This window comes from Calypte anna, chromosome 9 (genome assembly GCF_003957555.1).
Source record: "Calypte anna isolate BGI_N300 chromosome 9, bCalAnn1_v1.p, whole genome shotgun sequence".
NCBI classification, from domain to species: domain Eukaryota; kingdom Metazoa; phylum Chordata; class Aves; order Apodiformes; family Trochilidae; genus Calypte; species Calypte anna.
In genome coordinates this window covers 16,650,079-16,671,309 of record NC_044255.1, presented here as the reverse complement: position 1 = coordinate 16,671,309, position 21,231 = coordinate 16,650,079, and the positions used below count along the sequence as shown (strand labels likewise).

General features: G+C 54.9%; 3 protein-coding genes across 8 annotated transcripts in view; all 3 read right to left on the bottom strand.

Moving 5' to 3' along the window:
- Positions 1-40: 40 nt before the first annotated feature.
- Positions 41-5,063, bottom strand: LOC103528142 (PHD finger protein 13). Of its 2 annotated transcripts, none has more exons than XM_030456615.1 (5): positions 4,935-5,063; positions 3,236-3,328; positions 2,440-3,052; positions 2,085-2,123; positions 41-1,972 (listed from the first exon to the last, which is right to left on the bottom strand). In XM_030456615.1, exons 3-5 carry the CDS (start codon positions 3,023-3,025, stop codon positions 1,746-1,748), a joined length of 852 nt encoding a protein of 283 aa, XP_030312475.1. In that variant the 5' UTR covers positions 3,026-3,052; positions 3,236-3,328; positions 4,935-5,063; the 3' UTR covers positions 41-1,745. The 2 variants fall into 2 exon arrangements, with proteins under 2 accessions (XP_030312475.1, XP_030312476.1); XM_030456616.1 differs by lacking the exon at positions 4,935-5,063 and adding an exon at positions 3,881-3,929.
- A 668-nt stretch (positions 5,064-5,731) lies between these two features.
- Positions 5,732-16,407, bottom strand: ABCF3 (ATP binding cassette subfamily F member 3). 4 transcript variants are annotated; one of them, XM_030456205.1, is made up of 21 exons: positions 16,244-16,407; positions 15,911-16,058; positions 15,763-15,842; positions 15,361-15,416; positions 13,628-13,725; positions 13,412-13,534; positions 12,884-13,150; positions 12,597-12,677; positions 12,055-12,114; positions 11,724-11,780; positions 11,491-11,513; positions 10,836-10,891; positions 10,492-10,692; positions 10,245-10,321; positions 9,998-10,042; positions 9,537-9,669; positions 8,821-8,909; positions 8,553-8,644; positions 7,884-8,016; positions 7,419-7,506; positions 5,732-6,637 (listed from the first exon to the last, which is right to left on the bottom strand). In XM_030456205.1, exons 1-21 carry the CDS (start codon positions 16,314-16,316, stop codon positions 6,479-6,481), a joined length of 2,139 nt encoding a protein of 712 aa, XP_030312065.1. In that variant the 5' UTR covers positions 16,317-16,407; the 3' UTR covers positions 5,732-6,478. The 4 variants fall into 4 exon arrangements, 3 of the variants coding, with proteins under 3 accessions (XP_030312065.1, XP_030312066.1, XP_030312067.1); XR_003987898.1 differs by lacking the exon at positions 8,821-8,909 and having other exon boundaries at positions 6,550-6,637; XM_030456206.1 differs by lacking the exons at positions 15,361-15,416; positions 15,911-16,058.
- A 263-nt stretch (positions 16,408-16,670) lies between these two features.
- The window catches only part of AP2M1 (adaptor related protein complex 2 subunit mu 1), a 28,299-nt gene continuing 23,738 nt past the window's right edge, over positions 16,671-21,231 (bottom strand). The window contains exons 8-12 of one of the 2 annotated variants that reach the window (XM_030455897.1): positions 19,856-19,975; positions 19,211-19,346; positions 18,399-18,496; positions 18,139-18,250; positions 16,671-17,787 (exon numbers count right to left, since the gene is read on the bottom strand). In XM_030455897.1, the coding sequence (XP_030311757.1) occupies positions 17,653-17,787; positions 18,139-18,250; positions 18,399-18,496; positions 19,211-19,346; positions 19,856-19,975 (601 nt within the window). In that variant the 3' untranslated portion in view covers positions 16,671-17,652. The remainder of the gene's footprint in view (positions 17,788-18,138; positions 18,251-18,398; positions 18,497-19,210; positions 19,347-19,855; positions 19,976-21,231) is intronic. The other variant, XM_030455898.1, reaches the window with a different exon arrangement.

Genomic DNA, 21,231 nt, shown 5'->3' with positions numbered 1-21,231 from the left:
GAGGCTTAAGGGCCACCAAGCTATGCCAAAGCCACCACCATTATGGCAAAAGTACTTTATTATATACATAAGACTCCAGCCACACTCCACAGGGCAAGGACCAGAATTTGCTATTTTACATATCAATACAAAGTAACTATAAAAAACATAAAGCACTTTTGGGGCCCAGGTTTTCCACAGGAGGATAGAGGCATGGGGACGAGTCTGGGGGTTGCTGAGTGACAGGGGGCTGCCCCACACCTTCCCCCAACTTATGGTCCCACCATAACCAAATGTGCAAGTAGGAAAGAACCCAGTTAAGAAATGTAGTCACAGGGACTGGTAAGTGGAGGCTGTCACCAGGACAGGAGTGGGGTCTGCATCCCCCAGGGAAAGTGCAGAAGGCACATGGGCCAGGCTCTTTGGAGCGGCTGTGAGGAGGAGAAGGGATCCAACGAGTGCACACAGGGCCCCAGGACATCACACACAGTGCACAGGGAGGGGAGAAAAGCCTTCTACTGCCAGCCTAAACTGGGGGCCTAGAGAGGGCACATCCTGTGTCTCCAGAGCAGCAGTTGCATAGCAGAAGGGGCTCGGGGCCCACTCTTGACAAGTCATTAGATTTCACTCTACATGTCAGGAAAAAACCCAACCCAATTACTTTTGTGATGAATGGAGTGTTGGGAAACAAGGCCCTGCCAGCTCCAGTTGATCTCAGGACTCAAACAACTGGTGGTGAAGCAGACGCTCCACCACACAGCTCTGCAGGCAGATGGCCATAGAGTACAAGCTTCAGTTGTTCTAAACTGGAAATAGAAAACATGGAAAACTAACGGGAGCAGTCTCCTGCTCTGCTCCCAAAGGGCTCCCAGCCCTGCCATGGCCAGCTGAGAATAACTTCAGTCTCCTACCAGGAATCCCACCACCCCCCCTTCACATAGGCAACCTCAGTGCAACTGGAGAACATGAACCAAGGAGGGCTGCTTGGCCAGAGCATCCCTGTAGTCATCTACTAGACAATGCCATTATATATCCTGACCAAGCAGAACTATCCTGGGCCCACAGGCAGAGCAAACAAAACCAGAAGCACCCCGGGCCAGAGGAAGGAGACCCCCTGTGCAGCCTACAAGGCTGATATCTCTGCGATGTACAGCTCCACTGATACCCCCTGGATGCAGAGCCACAGTCTGCTTCAGGTGCCAGCCAAGACTGACATCCCATCCTCTCCTGCTCTGCAGAGCAGCACACTGCATGGAGAGCTCACCTAAACTGCATCTACTTGCTAAAGGAGAAAGGAGAACCTGGGTCACCAGGGCTTTGCCATTACAGCCCACCCAAAGGTCTCAGGCAAGGAAAGGAAAACAGTAAGGAAAAGGGAGGAAAGGGAGTCACATCTTGAGATAAGCGTAAGCTTCCACCACACCACAGAAAAACTACTAGGACTAGGTTCTCCTCAACTGCCCTGGGGCAAAAGGCACTGAGCCAGCTTTGTGCAAGGACAGAGATTTTTTCAGAGTGACCTAGTGCATGGCTGGACCACCCTGCTCTCCCCCCAGCACCTCTGGGGTAACTGAGCTCTGTGACCAACGCGATCTCCAGGGAGGACACGCGTGGCAGCTTCCAGGAACCAGAAATGCAAGGGGGACAGTCCAGCCCCACAGTCCAGCCCCTCCCCTGCCACTACGGTGCATTGATTGTCTAGCCAAACCAGGCTACAGTCTTCAGTTTAAAAAGGGCACCCCCAGCCTCCCTGCTCAGAGGGGGCTTCAGTCACAGAAACGCTTGCGGGGCACTGTCCGAGCTCGGTTGGAGCGGCGGATCTCCTGCTTGGCATCGCGGCACCGCTGGCAGATGAAAACCTCAGGCACGTTGGATTTGCGGATCTTGGCACAAGAGAGGTGGATCCAGGTAGCGCATTCATTACACTCGATCATGGGCCTCCCTGCAAAGGGCTTTAGGCAGAAGCAGGTGATCAGATCCCAAGCATCATCATCTGGTCAGGGAGAGACAGATACTTGTCAGGAACCACCTTAACAGTTGCTGATCCAGCTGTGGCCGGACCAACCAATTCCACTGGTGTTAACTGGGAGAGCCTCCCAACTCACCTTCTGCTTTGGTGTTGGGAGCTGCTGAAAATTCGACTGCTAAAGTTGCACAAGGAGGGTAAAAGAAGAGAAAAAGTCAAGATCAGGTGAACACGGGAACCCTACACCCCACTTCAGACACATGTCAGGTCTGTACCATTTGCTCTGCAGAACAGAGCTCCCACAGGGCAGGCCAACCCCCTGCCCTCTGCCTTCTGACCCTCACAGGTCCCAAAGGTACTACTCTTACTAGAAGAGGCTTGGACCATCAACAAGCCCTCCCCATGGTGAGCACTGGTGGCTCCAGCTGAGATGGAACAGTATTTGGCACTGGCCTCAGCACAACAGGGCCCTCTGTATTCCCTTGGACACTCACCACTTATCTGTGAGCTCCCTCTGCTCGCATCTTCTCCCTCACTCTGGTCCAAGGTACTGCAAGAACCAGGGCTTTTCCTCCCTCCAGAGAAAGCTTCGTGCTCTTGTAGCTGAGAATCATTTGAAGGCTTCTCAGTCCCCTGTGCTCCATGCATCCAGTCCTTCTCCTCTTTCACCAGCTCTTCCAGGAGGCAATTGGGCTGTGGGTCTCCAGATGGGTTGAGGGAAGGGTCCAAGAGCTGCTCTTTCACAGGAGGCACCTGTCCCTCCAGTACAGCTGGCTCCTTTACCCTGTTCTGCTCTGCCCCAAAGCTCTTCCCAGTGCTCAGTGGCACTTTCTTCACCACCTCCTCGTCCAAAATGAGTTTCTTCACTGGTGGTTTCTTCCGTTTGGTTTGCTGGGGTCGGACATCGTAGAAGCCAGTGGGGAAAGCAGGGCAGCTCATGAGCAGGCTGTTGTCCACAGCCCCCCTGGTCACAGCATTCCTGCTCCTCCTGTCATCTGTCAGGGCATGGCAGTCAGAGGATTGGGATGAGGACCAGCTATCACTGTCCTGAGTGCTTCCTGTGCTGTTCTGGGGACTCATGCTGCCTCCATGGGTCCAGGGCTCATTCTGCAGGAGAGGGAGATGCAGGAGTAGTATGGGAGACTGCAACACAGACCTTCAGGGTAAAGACGAAGGAGCTGGGGATGGAGAAAACTCTCCAGGGAGAAGAACTGGGAGCTGGATCTGCACATGGCAGGAACTCAGAAAAACCAATCATTTTGCAGAGGAAGACCCTGCAAGTCCACTTACCTCTTCAGGATAGGGAATGTAGCCTGCATAGGCCAAAACGAAGGTGCAGAACTGGTTGAAATCCTCCACAGTTCTCTGTCGTTTCTGTAATGGCTGCAACAAACACCACACATCTGTTAAACTTCCCAGATGCCTCTACCTGAGCTAAGTATCACAACCCACCCTGGCAGGCAGCTCTGGACTGCCAGGCAATTAATTATACAAGCACATAATATTTAGGTCACCTGAACACCCACCCATCCATCCATCCATCCATCCTATAACCCATCTGCATCATCTGGCTCGACAGATGGAGCCTTTAAAGCCCAGCTCAAGGGGAGGAGGGGACAAAGGGGGACGACGACACCGTGACGACACGATGGGACACCCAGAAAGCAGAGAGACGCCCGGCAGAGCGTGAGTCAGAGCCTCGGGAGCCCGGTGCCGGGGATGTCCGCCCACAGCCGGCTGACTCAGGGCCAGAGGGAGAAGGCGCCGGGGCTGCGAGGGCTCCCGGAGATTTGGGTTTCCCCGGCTGCTCCCGGGTCAGCCGGAAGAGCCCGGCGCTGCTCGGGACACGGTCCCGGGAAGGGAGCGCTGGCAGCGGGCCGCGACAGAGCCAGCAGCCCCCGAGTCGGGGACGGAGGAGCAGGACTCCACACACACCGGGGACCGAAGGGATGCACGGGAAGGCGGCCATGGCCCGCCGGGGAGGGGGCAGCCCCCTCGGACCTCCCCCGCCGCCGCCGCCAGTCCCCGCGCTGGGCACCTGATGGCTCCCAAGATGGCGCCGCGCTCCCGGTCCTGCCCCGGCCGGCGGGGGGAGGTGGGGGGAGAGGGGGGGCGAGAAGAGACCCCACTCCCGCACCCAGGCACTCCCTACACAGGCACCACCTACGGAACCGGCACACCAGCACACACTGTCTCCCCCGTTTATGCACACGCTAGCACCCCCGCAGCCACGGGTCTGCCCCCGCGTCGCACAACCCAGCCGCGCCGCCGCACCCCCACGGACCCGCGTGCCGCCGCCGCACCACCCAACGGACACGCCACCCCGGCCCCCAGGCACTACCCGCGCCCACAGCTGCACCCCCCCCCCCCGCCGAGGGCTCCTCGCATACACAGAGCACCCCCCCCAGAACACACACAGAGTGGCGTGTGCGTGTGTAGTCATCGTCCCACCCCACACCCCCCCGCACACAGGCACACACAGTACCCCCCCCGGGCACACACACAACCCCCCACCTTCCTAGAGCGCTCTCCTGCAAAGCTTCCCTCAACACCCTCTCAAGCGCGCACACACAGACGACTCCCCCCCAACGCAGCGCACACACCCGCAACTTGCCCCCCCCAACGCGCACACACACGAGCGCCCCCCCCCCAGCGCACATGCACACACACACGACCCCCGCACACACACAGACGCACACAGACGCACACAGACACACACGACACGACCCAGCCCGCCGCGCACGCATACACACAGTGGAGACCCCCCCACCCCCCTTCACACACACAGAGGAGACACCCCCTCCCCACTCACACACACAGAGGAACCCCCCCTCCAGCTCTCACACACACACACCACACCCTTCCCCCCACGCCCCCCCGCTAACACACAATCCTCCACCACTCCCCCGCGGGCACCCACGCATCCCAGGGTGCCTCCCGGGGGTCCCGCACGTACCCGCTGCCGCCGCACCCCCCCCTCTCCGCTCACCTCCTCGGGCACCGGGGATCCGGGGCTGGGCACTGGGCTGCTCCGCGCCGAACACGGCCCGCCGCGGGGGAACGGTCCTCCGGGGGGAGCGGCAGCGGCCCCGCACCCGTCACCTGCCACCTCCCCGCTGGCGCTCATCTCGCCCGCCCGCCCTCCCTGCTCGTCCCTGCCGGTCCCTGCCCTGGCCCTGCCCGATGCGGTGGGTGCCCGCCGCCGGTCGGAGCGAGGCTGGAGCACCGCCCCCGGCCGCAAGGGCGGGACCACCTGGTGGCGGGGAAGGCGGGGGCGGGGCCTGGCGCCGGCCGCCCCGGTGGAGATGGGGGGGGTGTAAGTTGCCTTTACCGGCGATGGAGAGCGAACAAGATCCCGTCGTCCCTCCCCACCGGCGACACCGGGCTCCCGCTGTCCTGGGTCTCAACACCCCGCCCCGGGCCCTTGCGGCACTCTCCAGGCTTCCAGGCTGCCCCCTCCTTCCGCCCACCGCAGCACACCGGCGCCCTACCCGGGATCCCGCGGCCTGCGGAATCGTCCCATCTCGTCCCCCCCAGCCCGTTTCTTCTAGCACCCAAACCACAACTGGATCCGAAGCTGACACCCAACCCCGGACTGGCCCCTGCTCCGTGCCCCACGGGGCCCGGCTCCCCTTTTCCCCCCCGTCATTGCAGGGGAAATTGTTAATTTGGGGAGACCCATCCGGAAAGCATCTCTCCCCCCCCTCCCCGAGCTGCCTTCTGCTCCATGATCACCCACCCCAAATTCTAATCCCCACAACCCCCCAAGGAAAGGAGAACTCTACATCCACTGCGTTTCGGGTTTATTTACACAGTGCCCACCGCGCAGGCAAGCAGGGAGAGGTGTTGATCAGCCCCCCCGGGCAGCCCACCCCTGGGCGGGTTTTAGAGCAAAGGCAGGCAGTGAGGCGACAGCACCGGCAGCATCGCGGGGAGAGGAGTGGGGAGCCGGGTACTGGTTCCTGGGCACCACGAACCATAGCCCTGGGGAGGATAGACCAAGCGGGCCCCGGCTGCAGGGACTGGGGGAAGAGGCAGGGTCACTTTTAGCAGCAAAGGCCTCGCTTCCCTCCAGGATAGCAGAGGAGACAGTGGCGTGTGATGGAGCCTGATTAGTGTTCGGCCAGTTAAACACACACACACACAAAAAGAAAGAACAAGGCAGAGTGGGAGGAAGTGAAGAAATATGGAGAACAGCTCCTCTCCTGCCCTCCAGAGCATGGGGCTGATCTGAGAGGGGTCAGGATGGATACCTCCTTCCCTCTGCTTGGCAGAGCAGCAGCTCCAGGCACAGCCCCGGTCGGCAGAGCCCCAGTGTGCCCCGGCCACACACTGCACTGGGCTCCTGCTCCCCCGCTGTCCTTTTGCCCAGCCCCGAGAGGGGAGAGCAGTTCAGGTGGCAGTTTGATGGCATGGCTGACGGTCCATGCGGGCAGCAGCGTTATCAGCGCTCTGCCAGGCACAGTTGGGATGGATGCCGAGGCGGCTGAGCTTCATGCTCCGGCCCCTGGCACAGTCCAGCTCCTGCCTCCCTTATAGGAAACCCTCCTTCCGGAACTGCTCCTGCAGGATGTCTCTGTACTGGTCGAAGCCACCCTCGATGCGGGTCACAGTGGAGTTCTCGCACACCCACAGTTCCTGGCACACCAGGCGGATGAAGCGCTCATCGTGGGACACCAGAATTACACCACCCTGTAAAGGGAGGAGAGAAAAGGGAACTTCATGGAGGGCTCAGTGCTGGTGGTGTACCCTGTCCAGGACCTCATATTTCCATTTGCTCCAGGGAAAACTCAATGGTACTGTGGTGGAGGGGGCTTAATCCCAGCCTGTCCTTCCTTCGGGAGACAGACAGGTGGCATACAGAGGAGGTATGTGCAGCAGTAACATTTTAGCCTCTTCTCTCAAAAGGCAAGTGCAAAGTTTGTTAACTGGCTCTCCAAGTATCAGAGCTGTGGGGATGGAGATTTCCAGATGGAGTCAATGACAGGCAAAACGTGGCTGGTCCAGGCCCTGAGCAACCTTGATCAAGCTTTTCCTTCACAGGAAAGCTACCCCAAGCCAGGTGACTATGAAGCACTGACAATCATGTTGATACTCAGCCAGTATCTGGAGGCTGAGTCTTTGGAGATCAGCCACAGACCATGCCCAAGGTAGATCCAAGAGGCTTCAAGGCAGGGCTAAGCACTGCACACAGTAACTGAGAAGTCTTGGGGTATAGGTGACTGGACAAGATGAAGGAAAAGGTGCTCTCTAGTCTGCTTTTGCCTCTCAGACAGTCCTAGCTAAAGCCAGCAAGTGAAACAAACTACCAGGGTAGATGACTAAAATATGACTGACCCTTCCCAACATCTGTCCTGGACTTGAAGCCACTACTGATATTTGACTGTCCATCTCTGGCTGACATACTAAGTAACCCAAGCTGGAGAGGCTGCAGGGAGTGCTGGAAAAACACATCTCACCAAAAGAGCCTTACCCGGAACTTATTCAGTGCCTTTGCCAGTGCCTCGATGGTCTCCATGTCCAGATGATTTGTTGGCTCATCCAGTATGTAGAAATTTGGACTGGAAAAGAAGATGGCTCTGAGCATGTACTGGAACAGTCCCTGGCTGGGTCCGCACCCCTCTGCACCGCAGGGACCTTCACCAGTCTCCTGCAGTAGCCATGAAAAGCCACAGCCATTGGCACTTAAAAGGCTCCAAGACTGGCATTACCCAGCTCCAGGGACACCTCTTACTCCTCTGAGCACAAAGCAGCAGGAGAAATCTATTTGCCTCCAGCCATGCAGTCCCACAGTCCCCCCAGAGGGTGCAACTTCCCCCCCCACAAAAGTCCCAAGGATGAGGCTTCCATAGGGCAGCAGAAAGTTCCTGGATGCCCGGTGAAGCCTGCCCCAAGGATGGAGCTGTGCAAAAATTAACTGCATCTGGGAGAAAATTACCAGGACATAGTCATCTGGGCAAAGGCCACACGACTCTTCTGACCTCCGGACAAGCTGGCCACAGGACGCACAGCCAACTCCCCTGAGATGCCATAGCTCCCCAGCTGGTGCCGGTACTCCTCCTCTGTCTTCCCTGCAGGAGAGTGTCACAAGTCAGCTATGGCAGAACCAGAGTGACACTGGGCCCTCTGAACCATGAGCTTGGTGGGCACGATGGCCAGGTAGACCAGAATGGCAGAAGAGGAATTCAGCAATTCCCTCCCAAGCAAGGGGTTTGTGGGGAAAACCTGACTGAGTCCATCAGGACAGTGGCTGCAGGGCTGGTGACTGCCTCCAAGTGACACTGTCCCCAGTGCCCTGTCACTGTGTTACATCACATTAGTGGAGAAGGGCTGGGAGGCTTTGGCAACTGGGAAAGGGGCAGCCTAGAGCTCGTTCTTGTGCCAGCAGGAAAACAGGTCATCTGTCCCCAAAACCCAGACATGGTGGAGCACCAGCCTGAGGTCTCCAGGCCACTGGCCACCCCTGCACAACCAACTCAGTTTCTCAAGGCTGGTGTCCTGAACTTGTACTGGATGTGACCATTTAACCCAGAGCAGGTGGGTCCCTTAAACATGATGGCAAAGGAGATCTTAATGGCCCACATCTCCTGGGATCTCCAAAACTCACCTGGGAACTTTCTCGACAGCAACTCTACAGCACTGATGTTCAAGTCCAATTGATCCACATGGTGCTGGCTGAAATACCCAATCTTTAGGTTTCTGCAGAATGAGAAGAGTGGAGGGGAGCTGGTACCAGGCTCTGCAACCACAGAGCTCACAGCTACAGGAAGACGGGATGTGCATGAGTGTGCAGGACCCATCCCCATCACTTGGGCAGCCAGAAACCTTCCAGCTGCACCACTCCTCCCAGACTCCCAGCCCTTCCTACCAGGTACCTGTGAGCATGTCTGATCCCTCTGACTGGTGCCAGCTCCCCCATTAAGATCTTTAGCATGGTCGACTTGCCAGCTCCGTTTTCCCCAACCTAGAGAAGCAGCAGCAGCATTGGAGAACATGAAACCCATGGAAGGTACTTTGGAGAGGGGAGGCAGTGATCAGGGAGTTTCAGCTTGTTTGGATGATCACACACCAGAGGAGTGCAAGATAAGTCTAATCAGAGGCTCCAGCTACCTGGAAGCTGCATTTCTGTCACTGAGGAGCAGCACTGGCAGCAGTGCTAGAAGATGTTCCCTCCCCAACCCTCCAACCTAAGGATGACCTGGTCTTAGCCTCAACAGCAAGCACATAGCATCTCTCTGCTGCCCCATCTAATGTAGCAGAAGCCCCCAGTACACACTGCTGTCATCAGCTAACAGAGTTACAGAGAAGATGGTCCCAGTCTTTTCTTAGAGGTGTCTGGTGAAAGAATGAAGGGCAATAGGCACAAGCCACAAATTCTAATTTGTGTTAAGAAAAATGTTCCTCATAACGAGGATGATCAAATACTGTAATGAGAGCCAGAGGAATGGGAGAAATATTCCTCCCTGGACACATCTAAAACTCAACCAGATGAGGACCTGAACAATCTGACCTAACATCAAAGATGGCCCTGCTTTGAGTAGTGACCTCCCAAGGTCCCTCAGAGCCACCGTTGTTCTGCAGTCCCACATACCACACAGATCCGGGACTCCAGGTCAGCAGAGACGGAGAGGGAACGAAAGATGTAGTGACTTGGGTCGTAATAGAAGTCTACTTCATCTAGCTGCAGGATAGGGGGGGAGAACTTCTCAAAGCCATCAGGGAACCTGGGAAGGCAGGAAGAGGCAAGAGATGGCCAGGAACTTTAGAGATCCTGCTCCCAGCCCCCTGGGACAACCACTGCAACCCCCCTAGGTGGCAAGGGGGGGGCTTCCCTACCATACAGGGCCTCTTGGAAGGATGTTCACAAAGGGGGGACAGATTTGCAGCCTTGATCCCAGGAGGGGACCCAATCTAAACATGGTGTCCTGTCTGGACTCCCTCTCAGAGTCAGGATGGCCCACAGGAAGGGGTCAGGGACAGGATTCAGGAGAAGCTCTCATCAGAAACTCAGCCAGGCACCTTCCAAGTGCCAAGGACTCAGAGTACACTTACTTCATGATCACATCAGACTCCTTGTCCACAGGTTTCAGATCTGGCCTGCAAGAAGAGGAGACAGGTAACCGCAATGCCTAGCACTGGCAGTCTGTTCTCACACCCAAGACTTCAGCTCTGCAATGCCTCATCCTAGCCAAAGCTTCTGGACCAGAGACAGAGCACCCAAAGTATCCTTGAGAACCTGTTTTTTCCCATGAGCACTGCCCCCTCCCCACCTCCAGAGAGGAGCAGGACAGGCACTCACAGCTTCTCCAATAGTTTGATCTTGCTCTGCACTTGGGATGCCCGGTTGGCATTGTAGCGAAAGCGGTCAATGAAAACCTACAAGAGAGAAAAGCATCAGAGAGCCCCAGGTCTCCTTCAGCCCCAGCCACCCTGCTCTCCTGCCAAGCCTTGTGCAACAACAGAGCCATATTCACAGGTCTATACATATGGAGAAAGCGATAGGGCTGGGAGAATAGTGCCCCAGCATTACTAGCTGCTTCTGGTACCTGAATGTGCTCGCGGTACTGCTGCTGGGCTTCATACTCTCGCTGCTGGTTCTTCAGCCTTTCCTCTTTGATCTTCATGAAGTTCTCAAAGTCCCCACGGTACATGTCCAGCCGCTGTGAGTGCAGGTGGATGATGTCGGTGGCCACTGCATTCAGGAAGTTCCTGTCATGGGACACCACGAGGATGGTCGACTGCCAGGTCTGGAGGAAACAGCAAGAGGGAGGCCTGAGCATCATCATACCAGAGCACAGGGATTGGTCCCAACACCCAGCGAGGTCAGACACCAGCCTGGAGGACATCTCTACCCCTCACTCTGTCCTGGGACCTCACATCACTGCCTCACCTGCAGGTAGGTCTCAAGCCACAAAATGGCCCTCACGTCCAGCATGTTTGTTGGCTCTGAGGGAAGCAAAGAGGTACTGAGGTCAAAAGGGATGAAACAGCTGGATGATGCTTTTTTCTAGAAGACGAGTGATCAGCATTGTTGAGATTGAGACCCTTGGTGGGGACCTGCCTGCACAGCTCAGGGGACACGTGTGGTGTGTGTGCACAGGAGCTGAGTCTCAGCCAGGGATGGTGCCCCTACTCCATTCTGGTACCCAGCACCAGCCCCTTGTCCAGACCCCCCACCCAAGGTTCTCATCTCCCCAGGAAGCCAGCCCAGTGCCAGGATCACCCCTCGTGGTGAAGGGACTCCTCCCCAGTGCAAGCTGGCAGCAGAGCCCATCACAGGGAAAGGGACACCTTGGGGACCTGCAGATCGCCTGGCTGGGGCTCAGAGCAGAACTCTGCTGAGTGCAGCCAAAGCCCCAGCAGACCTCCTCATGCCATCACCATCTCTCTCTGCCACACCAGGGGAGCACCAGCAGCCCTGCCAGCCTGGCCCCGCCACACTGGGCTATTTTGAGCAGGCAGCTAAAGGCCATGGCATGTTCCCAACTTCAGCAAGGGCACAGGCAGGCTCAGCAGTGATGGTGGAGGGTGCAGTATCAACTTACCATCCAGCAGAAGGAGATCTGGCCTTGGAAAAAACAGACGTGGGTATCAGAAGCAAAAAGAGCACAGGGTCAGTCAGTGCAGAGCACATTTCACTGCACACAGAGCTGTGATGCCTCCAACACTCCCCACCCCAAGCACCTGAGTCAAGAGGACCCCCAGACATCACCCCTGCACCTCACAACACAGGGAGCAAGGAAGCTTAACCCCTAAGTGTGAAAGCCTGGACACCAACCTGGCAAACAAGGCTCTGGCTAAGGCCAGTCTCATTCTCCAGCCTCCAGAAAACTCTCTGAGAAGAGAAGAGGTTGCAGAGAAGGGTTACTGTTTAATGCTGAAGTGTGTTGCTGCAGAGATCTCAGACACAGCACAAGATCCACGGTCCAGCAGGCAAGTGGTTGGCACCCCCAGGGCAGGAGTCCACATTGGAAGGGCAGAAATAGACCCTTGCCCTCCCACAGGGTGTCCCTCCCATGGGTACAGCCACAGCAATGCCTGGGGGCTTGCCAGGGGCAGCATCTCCCCAGACCTGTTTCTGTTGCAATACCCAGAACTTGGAGACTTACTTGGTTGTCTGTTGTTGCATCTTTGCATTAAAGCCCAGCCCAGCGAGAATGACAGACGCCCTGGGGAAAAGGGGAGAGAACTGGAACCCAGCTACAGCATCCAACTGCAGAGCACAGCCTGAGGTCCTGGACCCACAGCCACCAAGGGGACTCTGCTGCATGGTTTAAAGCTATTCTGGCACAATAAAACTTCCCTGCACACCCAAGAGCAGCACTTGGCTGGGAAATGCAGCCCAGATGGCCAGAGCATGTACATGAAATCCCAGAAAGTTCACAAGAAGCTTTCAGCTCTTTGGTCAGGAAGAGAGTCACTGTCATCAACATGCCAGAAACACTCCCCAGACACCAGGAATCTGGGGAGGTCCAAGAGGAGCAGGAGTAACAATGTAAGACATTTAGGGAAAAAAAAAATCCCACCAGCTTTGGGCAAAGCTCAACACAGCAGAGCTGTGACAGAAGAAACAAGAAGAGATGGATCCCAGGGCCACAGCATCACCCTTCCATGCTCCAAACCACTGCCTGTGACAACAGGGCTATCTCACCTCGCTGGGGCCTTGTCTGCCTCAATCTCCTCCAGCTTTGCGTAGATCTCCGATAGCCTGGTACCTTCTGTTCCTTCTCCCCTGGGGCAAGACAAAGAGGAGGGTATGAGACTGAGCAGGGTCAAGGTTAGAGTGCTGTAGGAGGCTGATCTCTTCAAGCAGAAATAAGGTGGGCAAGATGCAGCCCAGCCCCACTGGAGACCTCCATTTGAAGGAAGAGACCTCAGAATAAGACCTCATGGTCAGGAGGCTACAGAAGGGCTGTAAACCCAGCAGCAACATCTCACCTGCCAGCATTAATCTTAGCTGTGAGATCCCTTTCCTCCTGCAGCAGGCTCTCCCGGGTGGTGTCACACTCCAGCACACTCTGCAGAGCTGGAGTCTCGTCCCCTTCTACCTCCTGCTCCACGTGGAGGATGCTGATGTGCGAAGGGATGCGCAGGCTGCGGCTGGCAATCATCTTCAGCAGCGTGGTCTTCCCCAGCCCATTCCTGCCCACTACCCCATAGCGCCGTCCAAATGCCAGGTTCAGGTCTGCTCCCGCCAGTAGGACACTACAGCAGGAGAAGAGGCAGGTACCCTGTCAGACTGCCCCATGGAGAGGGAGATAACTGGTGATAGATAACTGGGAGATAACTGGGCCAAGCACCCATCACAGACTCATCCTGTCCAAAGTTGATAGGGTCAGGTACCCACCCTGCTTTCTGATCCTTCCCACAACCTCTGTCACTTTCCAGCCACTCTCCAATCCAGTCTCAATGACTCATGGTCAAAACCCCAGCCAGGATCTGTCCCACCTCCCCACCTGCACTCACCGCTCACCGAAGGACACGTCGAAGTTCTCGATGCGCACATCGTAAGACTTGTTCTTGCCTGATGATTCCATGCGAGTCTCCTTCTTGCTGGAAGCTTGACTGGCAGATGCCTCCTCAAGGACCCTGATTGTGCAGAAGGCAGAGAAGGGGCTCAGCAGAAATGCTCTGGGACAGCCAGGACATGACAGGGATGCTTGAGGCCCCCTCCATACTCACACAGGGCCAGTTGATTTCAGGGAATCCCGCTCCATCTTCTTGTCCTGCTTGGCTTTCAGTCTGGCTTCCGCCTTCTCCAGTTTCTTGGCATTCACCATCTGGGATGAAAAAGCCAAGAGTTTGAAGAAGAGATAGCATCTTCAACAAAACCCCCAAAAGCCCAACTCCGGGAGAAAAGGGATCTATCAATTCCTCACGCCTGGAAGAAAGGAAGATAGGACAGGGGAACTGGGACAGATTCAAGTGCATTTTGAGGAAGCTAATCAGGACAAGAAGTCACTTCAGGAATGAAGTCCTAAATCAGCTGTTCATACATTCAGATCTGCCTCAGCAAGGCAAAGAGACTTTAGCCAGTTTGGAACAAACTCAGCTTACGCAGTGGATCAGTCACAACAGAGTCAAAAAGCATTAAATTAAACCTGAAGGCAAGAAGGAGCCAAGTGTATTAACAAGGCCACTGCTCTTGGCCAGGCTCTCAGCCCACTCCAGCTTATTCCTGCGTCAAGTCAAATATTTGTGGCTGACCAAGAACACTCCTAGATATTTCTAAGCAGTTCTGCAGCCACCACAGCACATTACAAATCTGCATACTAGACTGAAGAGCATCTTGTTACTGGAGCTGTGACCCCATACCCACAGACAGATTGAGTCACTCTGTAAACTACTCCAAGCTCCCTAAACCTCCCAGTAAGACATGTCCTCCAGAACCTGAGAGGCCTCCTGAGGCCTCATCTGAATCACCTCCAATTTTTCTGAAGATCCTTTTTTTTGAGCTGCAGACACAAGAGCCAAAGAGCAAACCCAACAGCAAGAACTCCTTGCCAAAACCAGCAACTGCTGCCAGCTTTCACTCAAGACTCCCATTCAGACACACAAGGATCACATTAGGTCTCAGCCTTCAAGTGAGAGGTTCTCATCCTCAACATGTCCCAGCATTGGAGAGCTCTACAAGTGACCAGCCTGGCAGAGAGGCTGCCCACCCTGTACAGCACCCATCCTCCTTGCTTCCCAGAGGAACAACCACACTGCTCCCCACACTTGGACATGGACACAAGCCAGGTCACCCCTCAGCAGCTACATGTGTCATTGGCAAAGATGGTCATGTCTCCTCCAGGTCACAGAGCATAACTGCTTCCAAACTTCTGCACTCCTGATCTTACTTATCAAACCACAACAACCCACAGACATTTCTAAAGCTAAGCTTACAACCTCCCTGCAGCAGGTGTCTGGAAAGCAGTCGCTCCATGCTAACTCCCCACATGTGACACCCAACATCTAACCATGAGCCAGGGGTTAATCTGTCACTGAATACAGCAAGATGTTATCCCCGTACATTCTATTTTCTCAATGAAAGGCTCTGCTGTAGAAGCCAACGGCCTCATGAAAGCTTCTCATGAAAGAAAAGCTGCACCCTGAGCACCCACCACTTCACCAACCACACTTTAAAGCTCATTAAGAAACAACAGCAAAGCAGAACTTATAAAGTTAGTAAACCACTGACTCCTGTTAAGCCTCTTTATAAGACTAAGGTCAAGAGTTTCCCAAATTACAGTGACCCTCAGGACGAGGAGCAGTACCTCCTACAGCTGTATCCCTCACCAGGATGGCTGTTGGTCCCAGCTGCTCTCTGCAGGGGAGGTGACTGGAGCAGGACAGGGCACCTCCATCCCCACCTGTTAGCCACAGTCACCAGCTCTGCTGCCTTTTGAATGAGGGCACAGCCCCCCACTTACCGAGGTCTGTCCTCTCTTCAGCAGCAGCCCTGGCAGCAGGTCCACGCTGTTGTCAGCTGCAACAGGACAGGTGGGTTGGTGAACACATGCACCGTGGAGGCTCCACCGAAAGCTGCCTCAGTGTCTGCCCATGACCAGGCAGGACTGTCCCCTCTCTAAGGGGACAAAGTGACCAAAGGGTGGACCCTCTCCTTCCACACCATAGGCAGCCAGGTGCTGCTGGCCACAGCTCAGCAGCAGGAAGAGAAAGGGGGAGCACGAGGTTTGAGGTGGAGGGGGGCACCTGCCCTACAAGGTCAGGCAAGTGCAGGGTCAACACACTGAGCACTTCCAACGGTGGGACGGGAGCTGTTGAGGGGACATGATCCACAGCACCACATGATCCTGGTGCGTGCCACTCACCATATCCATCGGTGATCTGGGAGAGCTGGATGGGAGCGTCCAACAGCACCTGGCTGCAGCGCTGGGCCCGGCCCTCGTCCCTGCGAGAGGAGGAGGAAGGTGAAGAGGGGGCGAGGGCGGGAGGGTCCGGGGCGGGGGCGGCCCTTACAGCTGGAGGGTGTTGAAGAGGCGCTGGCAGATCTCCCTGATGGCGCCGTCATCCTTGGTGTCCTGCGAGACCTCCCGCAGCAGCTCGCCCACCGCCTCCACCAGATCGTCCACCGACTCGAAGTCGGCGCCGCCGTCGTGCAAGATCCCTGCGGGCACAGGGCGACGGCCATGCACACCCCAGCCGCTCGCTGTCACGACGGACAGCCTCTTGTCGCGATACGTCCAGCAGGCGGCGCCCGCCCGCCCGCGCCCCGTACCCCCGGCCCCTCCCCATCCGCCTGTCGCGACACGGGGGAGGTCGGGGCACCGCGGGGAGGCGGGCACCGCTCACCCGTCACGTAAGCGAAGACCTCGCCGTCCAGGTCAGGGAACTCGCTGCGGAGGATATCGGCGCAAGACGCCATGGCAGGGCCAGAGCACGGCCCGGCCGCGGTGCGGGTCCTGTGCCGGTACCGGTGCCACCGCACGGAACCCGGCACCGCGGCGGAGGCGGAAGGGCGGACGCGGGGGCTGCCGGGAAGGAGGAGGGTGACAACCATGTGCGCAGGGGCCGCCGGGAAATGTAGTCTGGAACGAGTCCGCAGCCACGTGCGGCCGGTACCGGGGCGGGCCTGGGCGGAACAGGCCAACGCTGATTGAGGCTTCAGTAGGGCGGTTGAGCTGAGTTTTCTCCCCTCCCCCGCCCTCCCCTCATTTAGAAAGGCAAAACAGGAGTTTTGGGTTTCAGAGTCGTTCTCAGAACAGACATCACAGGCAGCTTTCTCCATTCTACATACTTTATTAGATTCAGAGCTGGACAAATCACAAAGTGTACAAAATGGAGACCACACTACCAGAAGCAGGACTGTGGGTAGCAGCAGCATTCCTATGGCCCAGAAGCATTCCGTAGAGGTGTGGAGAGGGCAGGCTGGGGGTAGGAGGCTCTTGCTGCCACGGGCATTTCAGACTCCTGAGGACAGACCCTGTTCACATCCTGACAGAGCTCAGCTGACCCACACTCCCTGGGACAGAGGGGCCACATTTCCATTTTGTTTGGAAAGGACAGACTGGCTCAAGCCAGCAGTGGGTGGGGGTAAGTGCTCTTAGGACCTGAAATGCTGTGCCACCCACATACACACCAGCAAGAGCCTAAACCCTCATCCTTTTTGGTCACAAACCTTCCCACGGCAGGACTCTATACTGACGACTTTGCTAGAAATAAGGTGGTAGTGAGAAGCAGCAAGCCCACCATCTCCTCAGGTAGAGACTTACTGAACTCACCACCCCATCTCAGACTGGCCAGCAACATCTATCACAACAGCAATAGCTAGTACAGAAGCCAGGGTAACTTCAACTCAGATTTGTCCAGTCTATGTTTAGGTCTATTCTACGAGTACATATGCACAAGAACTTCAAAAATACTAGGATATGATGCAAGTAGTGAGACACCAACAGAAGAGGAGTTTAATGGTGGACATTCCCTAGAAAGATCACGAGAGGGTGGGAGTTAGACTAGCCCTTTCCCACTCTGGGACAGGGAGCAGGACGCTGACTGCACCCCTGCATGCCACTGGGTTCTGAACTTGATCTGCAGTGTAGGTGGTAACCAAGCACAGGCAGGCGAGTCTGCTCCCAGGGTGAGCCACGGGAGCTTTCAATCTGTGTAGAGGGGCCAGGCAGATACTTTCTCTGAATGTAGTTGAAGACTGAGGAGAGTCGGAGGATGGCTTGGAGAAGAGGGAGCCCACTAGCCTGCTGGGGCTAGCATCTGGTCTCATAGATCCCGCTCCTGCCAATGTACCTCACCCATTTTATCACATCATGGTCACTGTAGTTCAGCTTTGGCTCAAAGACTTTCAGGTAGCGCACCTTCAGCCCAGAGGGTGCAAACGGGACCTGTTGAGAGAAGGAAATGCAAAGGAGAGCATTGGAACAGAGGGACAAGATGTTCTCCATAAACAAATGCCAGAGGAACCCTGGTGTCCATCTAGAAATGAACACCAAGAGCCACTGTCCTCTTCTTGACACTTTGCATGCATGGTGACTGTGGCATTAGTGGCCAGACTCTAGTGGCTTTGAAGGCAATTTTCTTCCCATTAGTTTTGCCACCAAGGTGACCTTGTGTTAGGAAAAGTCATATGTCAGCTAGAGACAGGAAGCACTCAAACCCTGAGGGCTGAAGAGACTGGCCTGACAAAGCTTCTCGAAGTTAGTCAGCTGTACCCTGCAAGGCAGACAGGGACTCACCTCAAAGTTCATGGAGATCGGGGGCCGAGCCCACTTCTTCTTGTCATTGGTGGGCAGCAGTTCAATCTCAGCACTGATTTGGGATTCCTTCATTCCAGCCATACGTTTTATCCTATAAGAGAAAGACCAGAAGTGAGAAGGTGCCCGAGTTTATTCTCCCCTTCACTACACATGCACAAGGGCAGACGGGAGCACTAAGCAGGCTCTGTGTCCCCAGGCCCTGCCCCTGGAGCACCCCAATGCCAACACACTCCACTTACTTCCAGACAATGGCATTCTCACTGGCCTTGTACTTTGCCTTCCCTTTCATGCAGATGACTTGCACTCCACTGGTATTGAGAGGTGTTGGGATCCGGACCTGGAAGGCAGAGCCTGGTGAATAGGAGCAAGGAGACTGCAGTCTGGGCATTCTGTGCAGCCTCAGAGAAAGAATTCCTGCCCTGGCCACCTTGGCCTTCTCTCTCTCCTCTCCCATTTCAGCACCCAAAGATCATCAGCTACCATGAAGCACTCTAGGCAAGCCCTTGGGTTTCTTGATTTGAAGTAAAGCTTCAAACACATTTTGAGAATCCACAATTGTCATTAAGGAACAGGGCAGAGCTCTCCAGTTCAGGCTGCAGTAAACCTGGCTCACATCAGACAGACAAGCTCAGCAAGGATGCCAGGCTGGCCAGGGAGGCTCTGGACAGCCTAGCTTTACAGCAGTAAAGCTTTCCCAGAAGGGGAAAGCTTTATCCTGTCTTACACTGCTCACAGCCTGCTGCCTCTCTGACATACCATCAGATCACACCAGCAGAAGAATACGAACTTTTCAGAGTGGTGAAGACATTAAGTGAACAGTTGTTGCAGGGAACAAGGCCTCTGTCAATGTGTCTATGCAACAGAAAACAACTTCCACCTCCCTATTTGCAACAGTTCCCTTCCACAGGGCAGCAGCACCACACATCTGTGGGACATTCAGATCATTATTTTAGTCCTGTACAAGCTGGAGGACTCATCTCTGAGGAATCTGCAGCAGGGGACAAAGGCACAATTCCGCGGCACAAGAGACTGTAGGTTTTTATTCTCTTACCTCTATCTTCTGGGCCAGCAAGGAAGGTTTGAAATTTGATTTGATCACCACCTTCACTTCCAGCTTGGTCCGACCCACTTCCCGCACCAATGGGATCACACGGAAGGGAAGGATAATGTCCTTAGTGGTTCGGTATCTGCAGGGATGGAAGCAACAGTGAACTGCAAGGAGGAGTTAACTCCCTTACAGAGTCAAATTATACCACCTTCCTAAAGAGACAGCCTCTGCATACAGGGCACAACTTAGAAATGTCAGCTAGAACAGAAACCATTCCAAAGGAAGGAACAGATAGATGTGTGCTGCCATAGGGCAGTGATGATTTCTTGAATCCCAAAATCTGATTCCTGCCAATGGCAGTGTTCAAGGACATCACTTTTGAGCACTAAAAAAACAGGTACAGCAACTTAAAGGGTAAGGAAACCCACATACACTGCTATGGTTGTGGCAATGAAAACCATGCAGCTGGGCTTCTACCACGTGTGTCAGAAGGATTTGAGAGACACTCAACAGATTTCCACTCAGAAAACAAGAAGGCAAGTGTGTATTTGTCAGGTGCTCAAGGGCTGCAAGTCTGCTTGAGAGCAGCAACACTACTGCCACAGCAAGCAGTGCCAACACCAGCCTGTTCATCCCTCACCACCATACCTCATGAGCTCAAACTCTCCATCTGGTGGAATGAAGCTGATGCTTCTCTCAGAATCAAACTTGCTGAGCCTCACACACTGGTGGAAAGTGCAGTCATCGATGGCGATTGACTGTTTGCCGCTAAAAACACAAAACACAGTTAAACAAGCGCAAGCTGCAGCCCCAGTATCTTGGGGCAGTCAAAGTCTGTCCAGGCAGAAACTACTCTACAGAGCATGTTGCCATCACAGGTGTCCAGGAAATAGGGAGGCAGGGAGAAATTAAGGGGACAGCAGCCTCTTGGCTCAGACTTTCAATGTTTCACCACCACAAAAATAAATTATTTGAGGTAGCTTATTTAAAAGAATTCTCTCCTTCATCTCACTAGAGAGGAGATTAGAGGAGCACTCTTCTGTTAAAGCCAACAACAAAATGCTTGGGTCTGCCTGGCACTGCAAAGGCAGCTCTGCTAGCCCAAGTCTTCTTGCAGCACCATTCAAAGGAGAGAAAACACTTTCCTGTCCACAAAGCTATCCCACTGCCACAGAGCCGGGCGATGACATGTTTGGGGTCTTCCTGTTCAGAATTCTCTTCACAGCTGTTGATCTCCAAACTGCTAGGAGGTGGTTTGACTCTGAACAGATTTGTCAAAGACCAGATATTATGCCAGAGAAGTTTGTATCTCTCACTTCTAAAAATTTGCACGGCAAGCAGTGTAAATCTGTCCATGAAGGTATGCTAACCTAACCTGTCCTGGGTTAACCCACGTGGGATAAAATATCTGAGGACAATTTCATTGCCACATGTCCTGAGGTCAGCCAAAGACTCTCAGCTATAGTGAAGGACCAGAAAAAGAGAAGGCAGTAGCAGCAGCAGACAGTAGTCTAGAAGGCACATCAATATAGCACTGTGATATCCAGTCTGCCCCAGCTGCTGGAATTGATAGGACAAGCATCCAAGTGTGCTGAGATAGTATAAGCACTACAGGCAGGTTCATGTGTTTTAAGAAGCACCATTACCTGCACAAGCAGGAAGCAGGCTGACCCCAGGCTGACTGGGTGTTTAGTTATACAGCCTAGCGGTGCAGTTTGTCCTTCAGAAGTGGGAGTTAGTATTTGCTACTCTGTTGCCCAGATGACAACCAGTGTTAGGTGACTAGTTTATTTCTTTGGAAAACTTCTGGAAAGCCATGCTGCTTAGCACTGTTCCAGGTCTTGGCAGCATTATTTAGGGTTTGGTGTTGCCACATGGTAGATGTCAAAAAGCAACTGGCAGTAGCTGTGATTTTTTGTGACCTCCTACCTAAATGCTTCTGGAGTGATATCTCCAAGCTTTTGCCCACTGGAGAACCACAGCTACAGAGAATCACTTGGCAAAACTCTATCCCTCTTGCTTCT

Bases quoted from the DNA above. Each gene is read 5' to 3' on its own strand.
- LOC103528142 (XM_030456615.1), bottom strand. From the start codon at position 3,025: ATGAGTCCCCAGAACAGCACAGGAAGCACTCAGGACAGTGATAGCTGG. The intron at 2,124-2,439 runs GTGAGTGTCCAA...GTGCAACTTTAG, and splicing joins AGGGAGCTCACAGATAAGTG to CAGTCGAATTTTCAGCAGCT. The intron at 1,973-2,084 runs GTGAGTTGGGAG...CTCCCTGACCAG, and splicing joins TCCCAACACCAAAGCAGAAG to ATGATGATGCTTGGGATCTG.
- ABCF3 (XM_030456205.1), bottom strand. From the start codon at position 16,316: ATGGCGTCTTGCGCCGATATCCTCCGCAGCGAGTTCCCTGACCTGGAC. The intron at 15,417-15,762 runs GTGAGTGGCACG...GTCCTGTTGCAG, and splicing joins CCAGATCACCGATGGATATG to CTGACAACAGCGTGGACCTG. The intron at 10,693-10,835 runs GTGAGGCAGTGA...TGTTTCCTCCAG, and splicing joins GGCTTGAGACCTACCTGCAG to ACCTGGCAGTCGACCATCCT.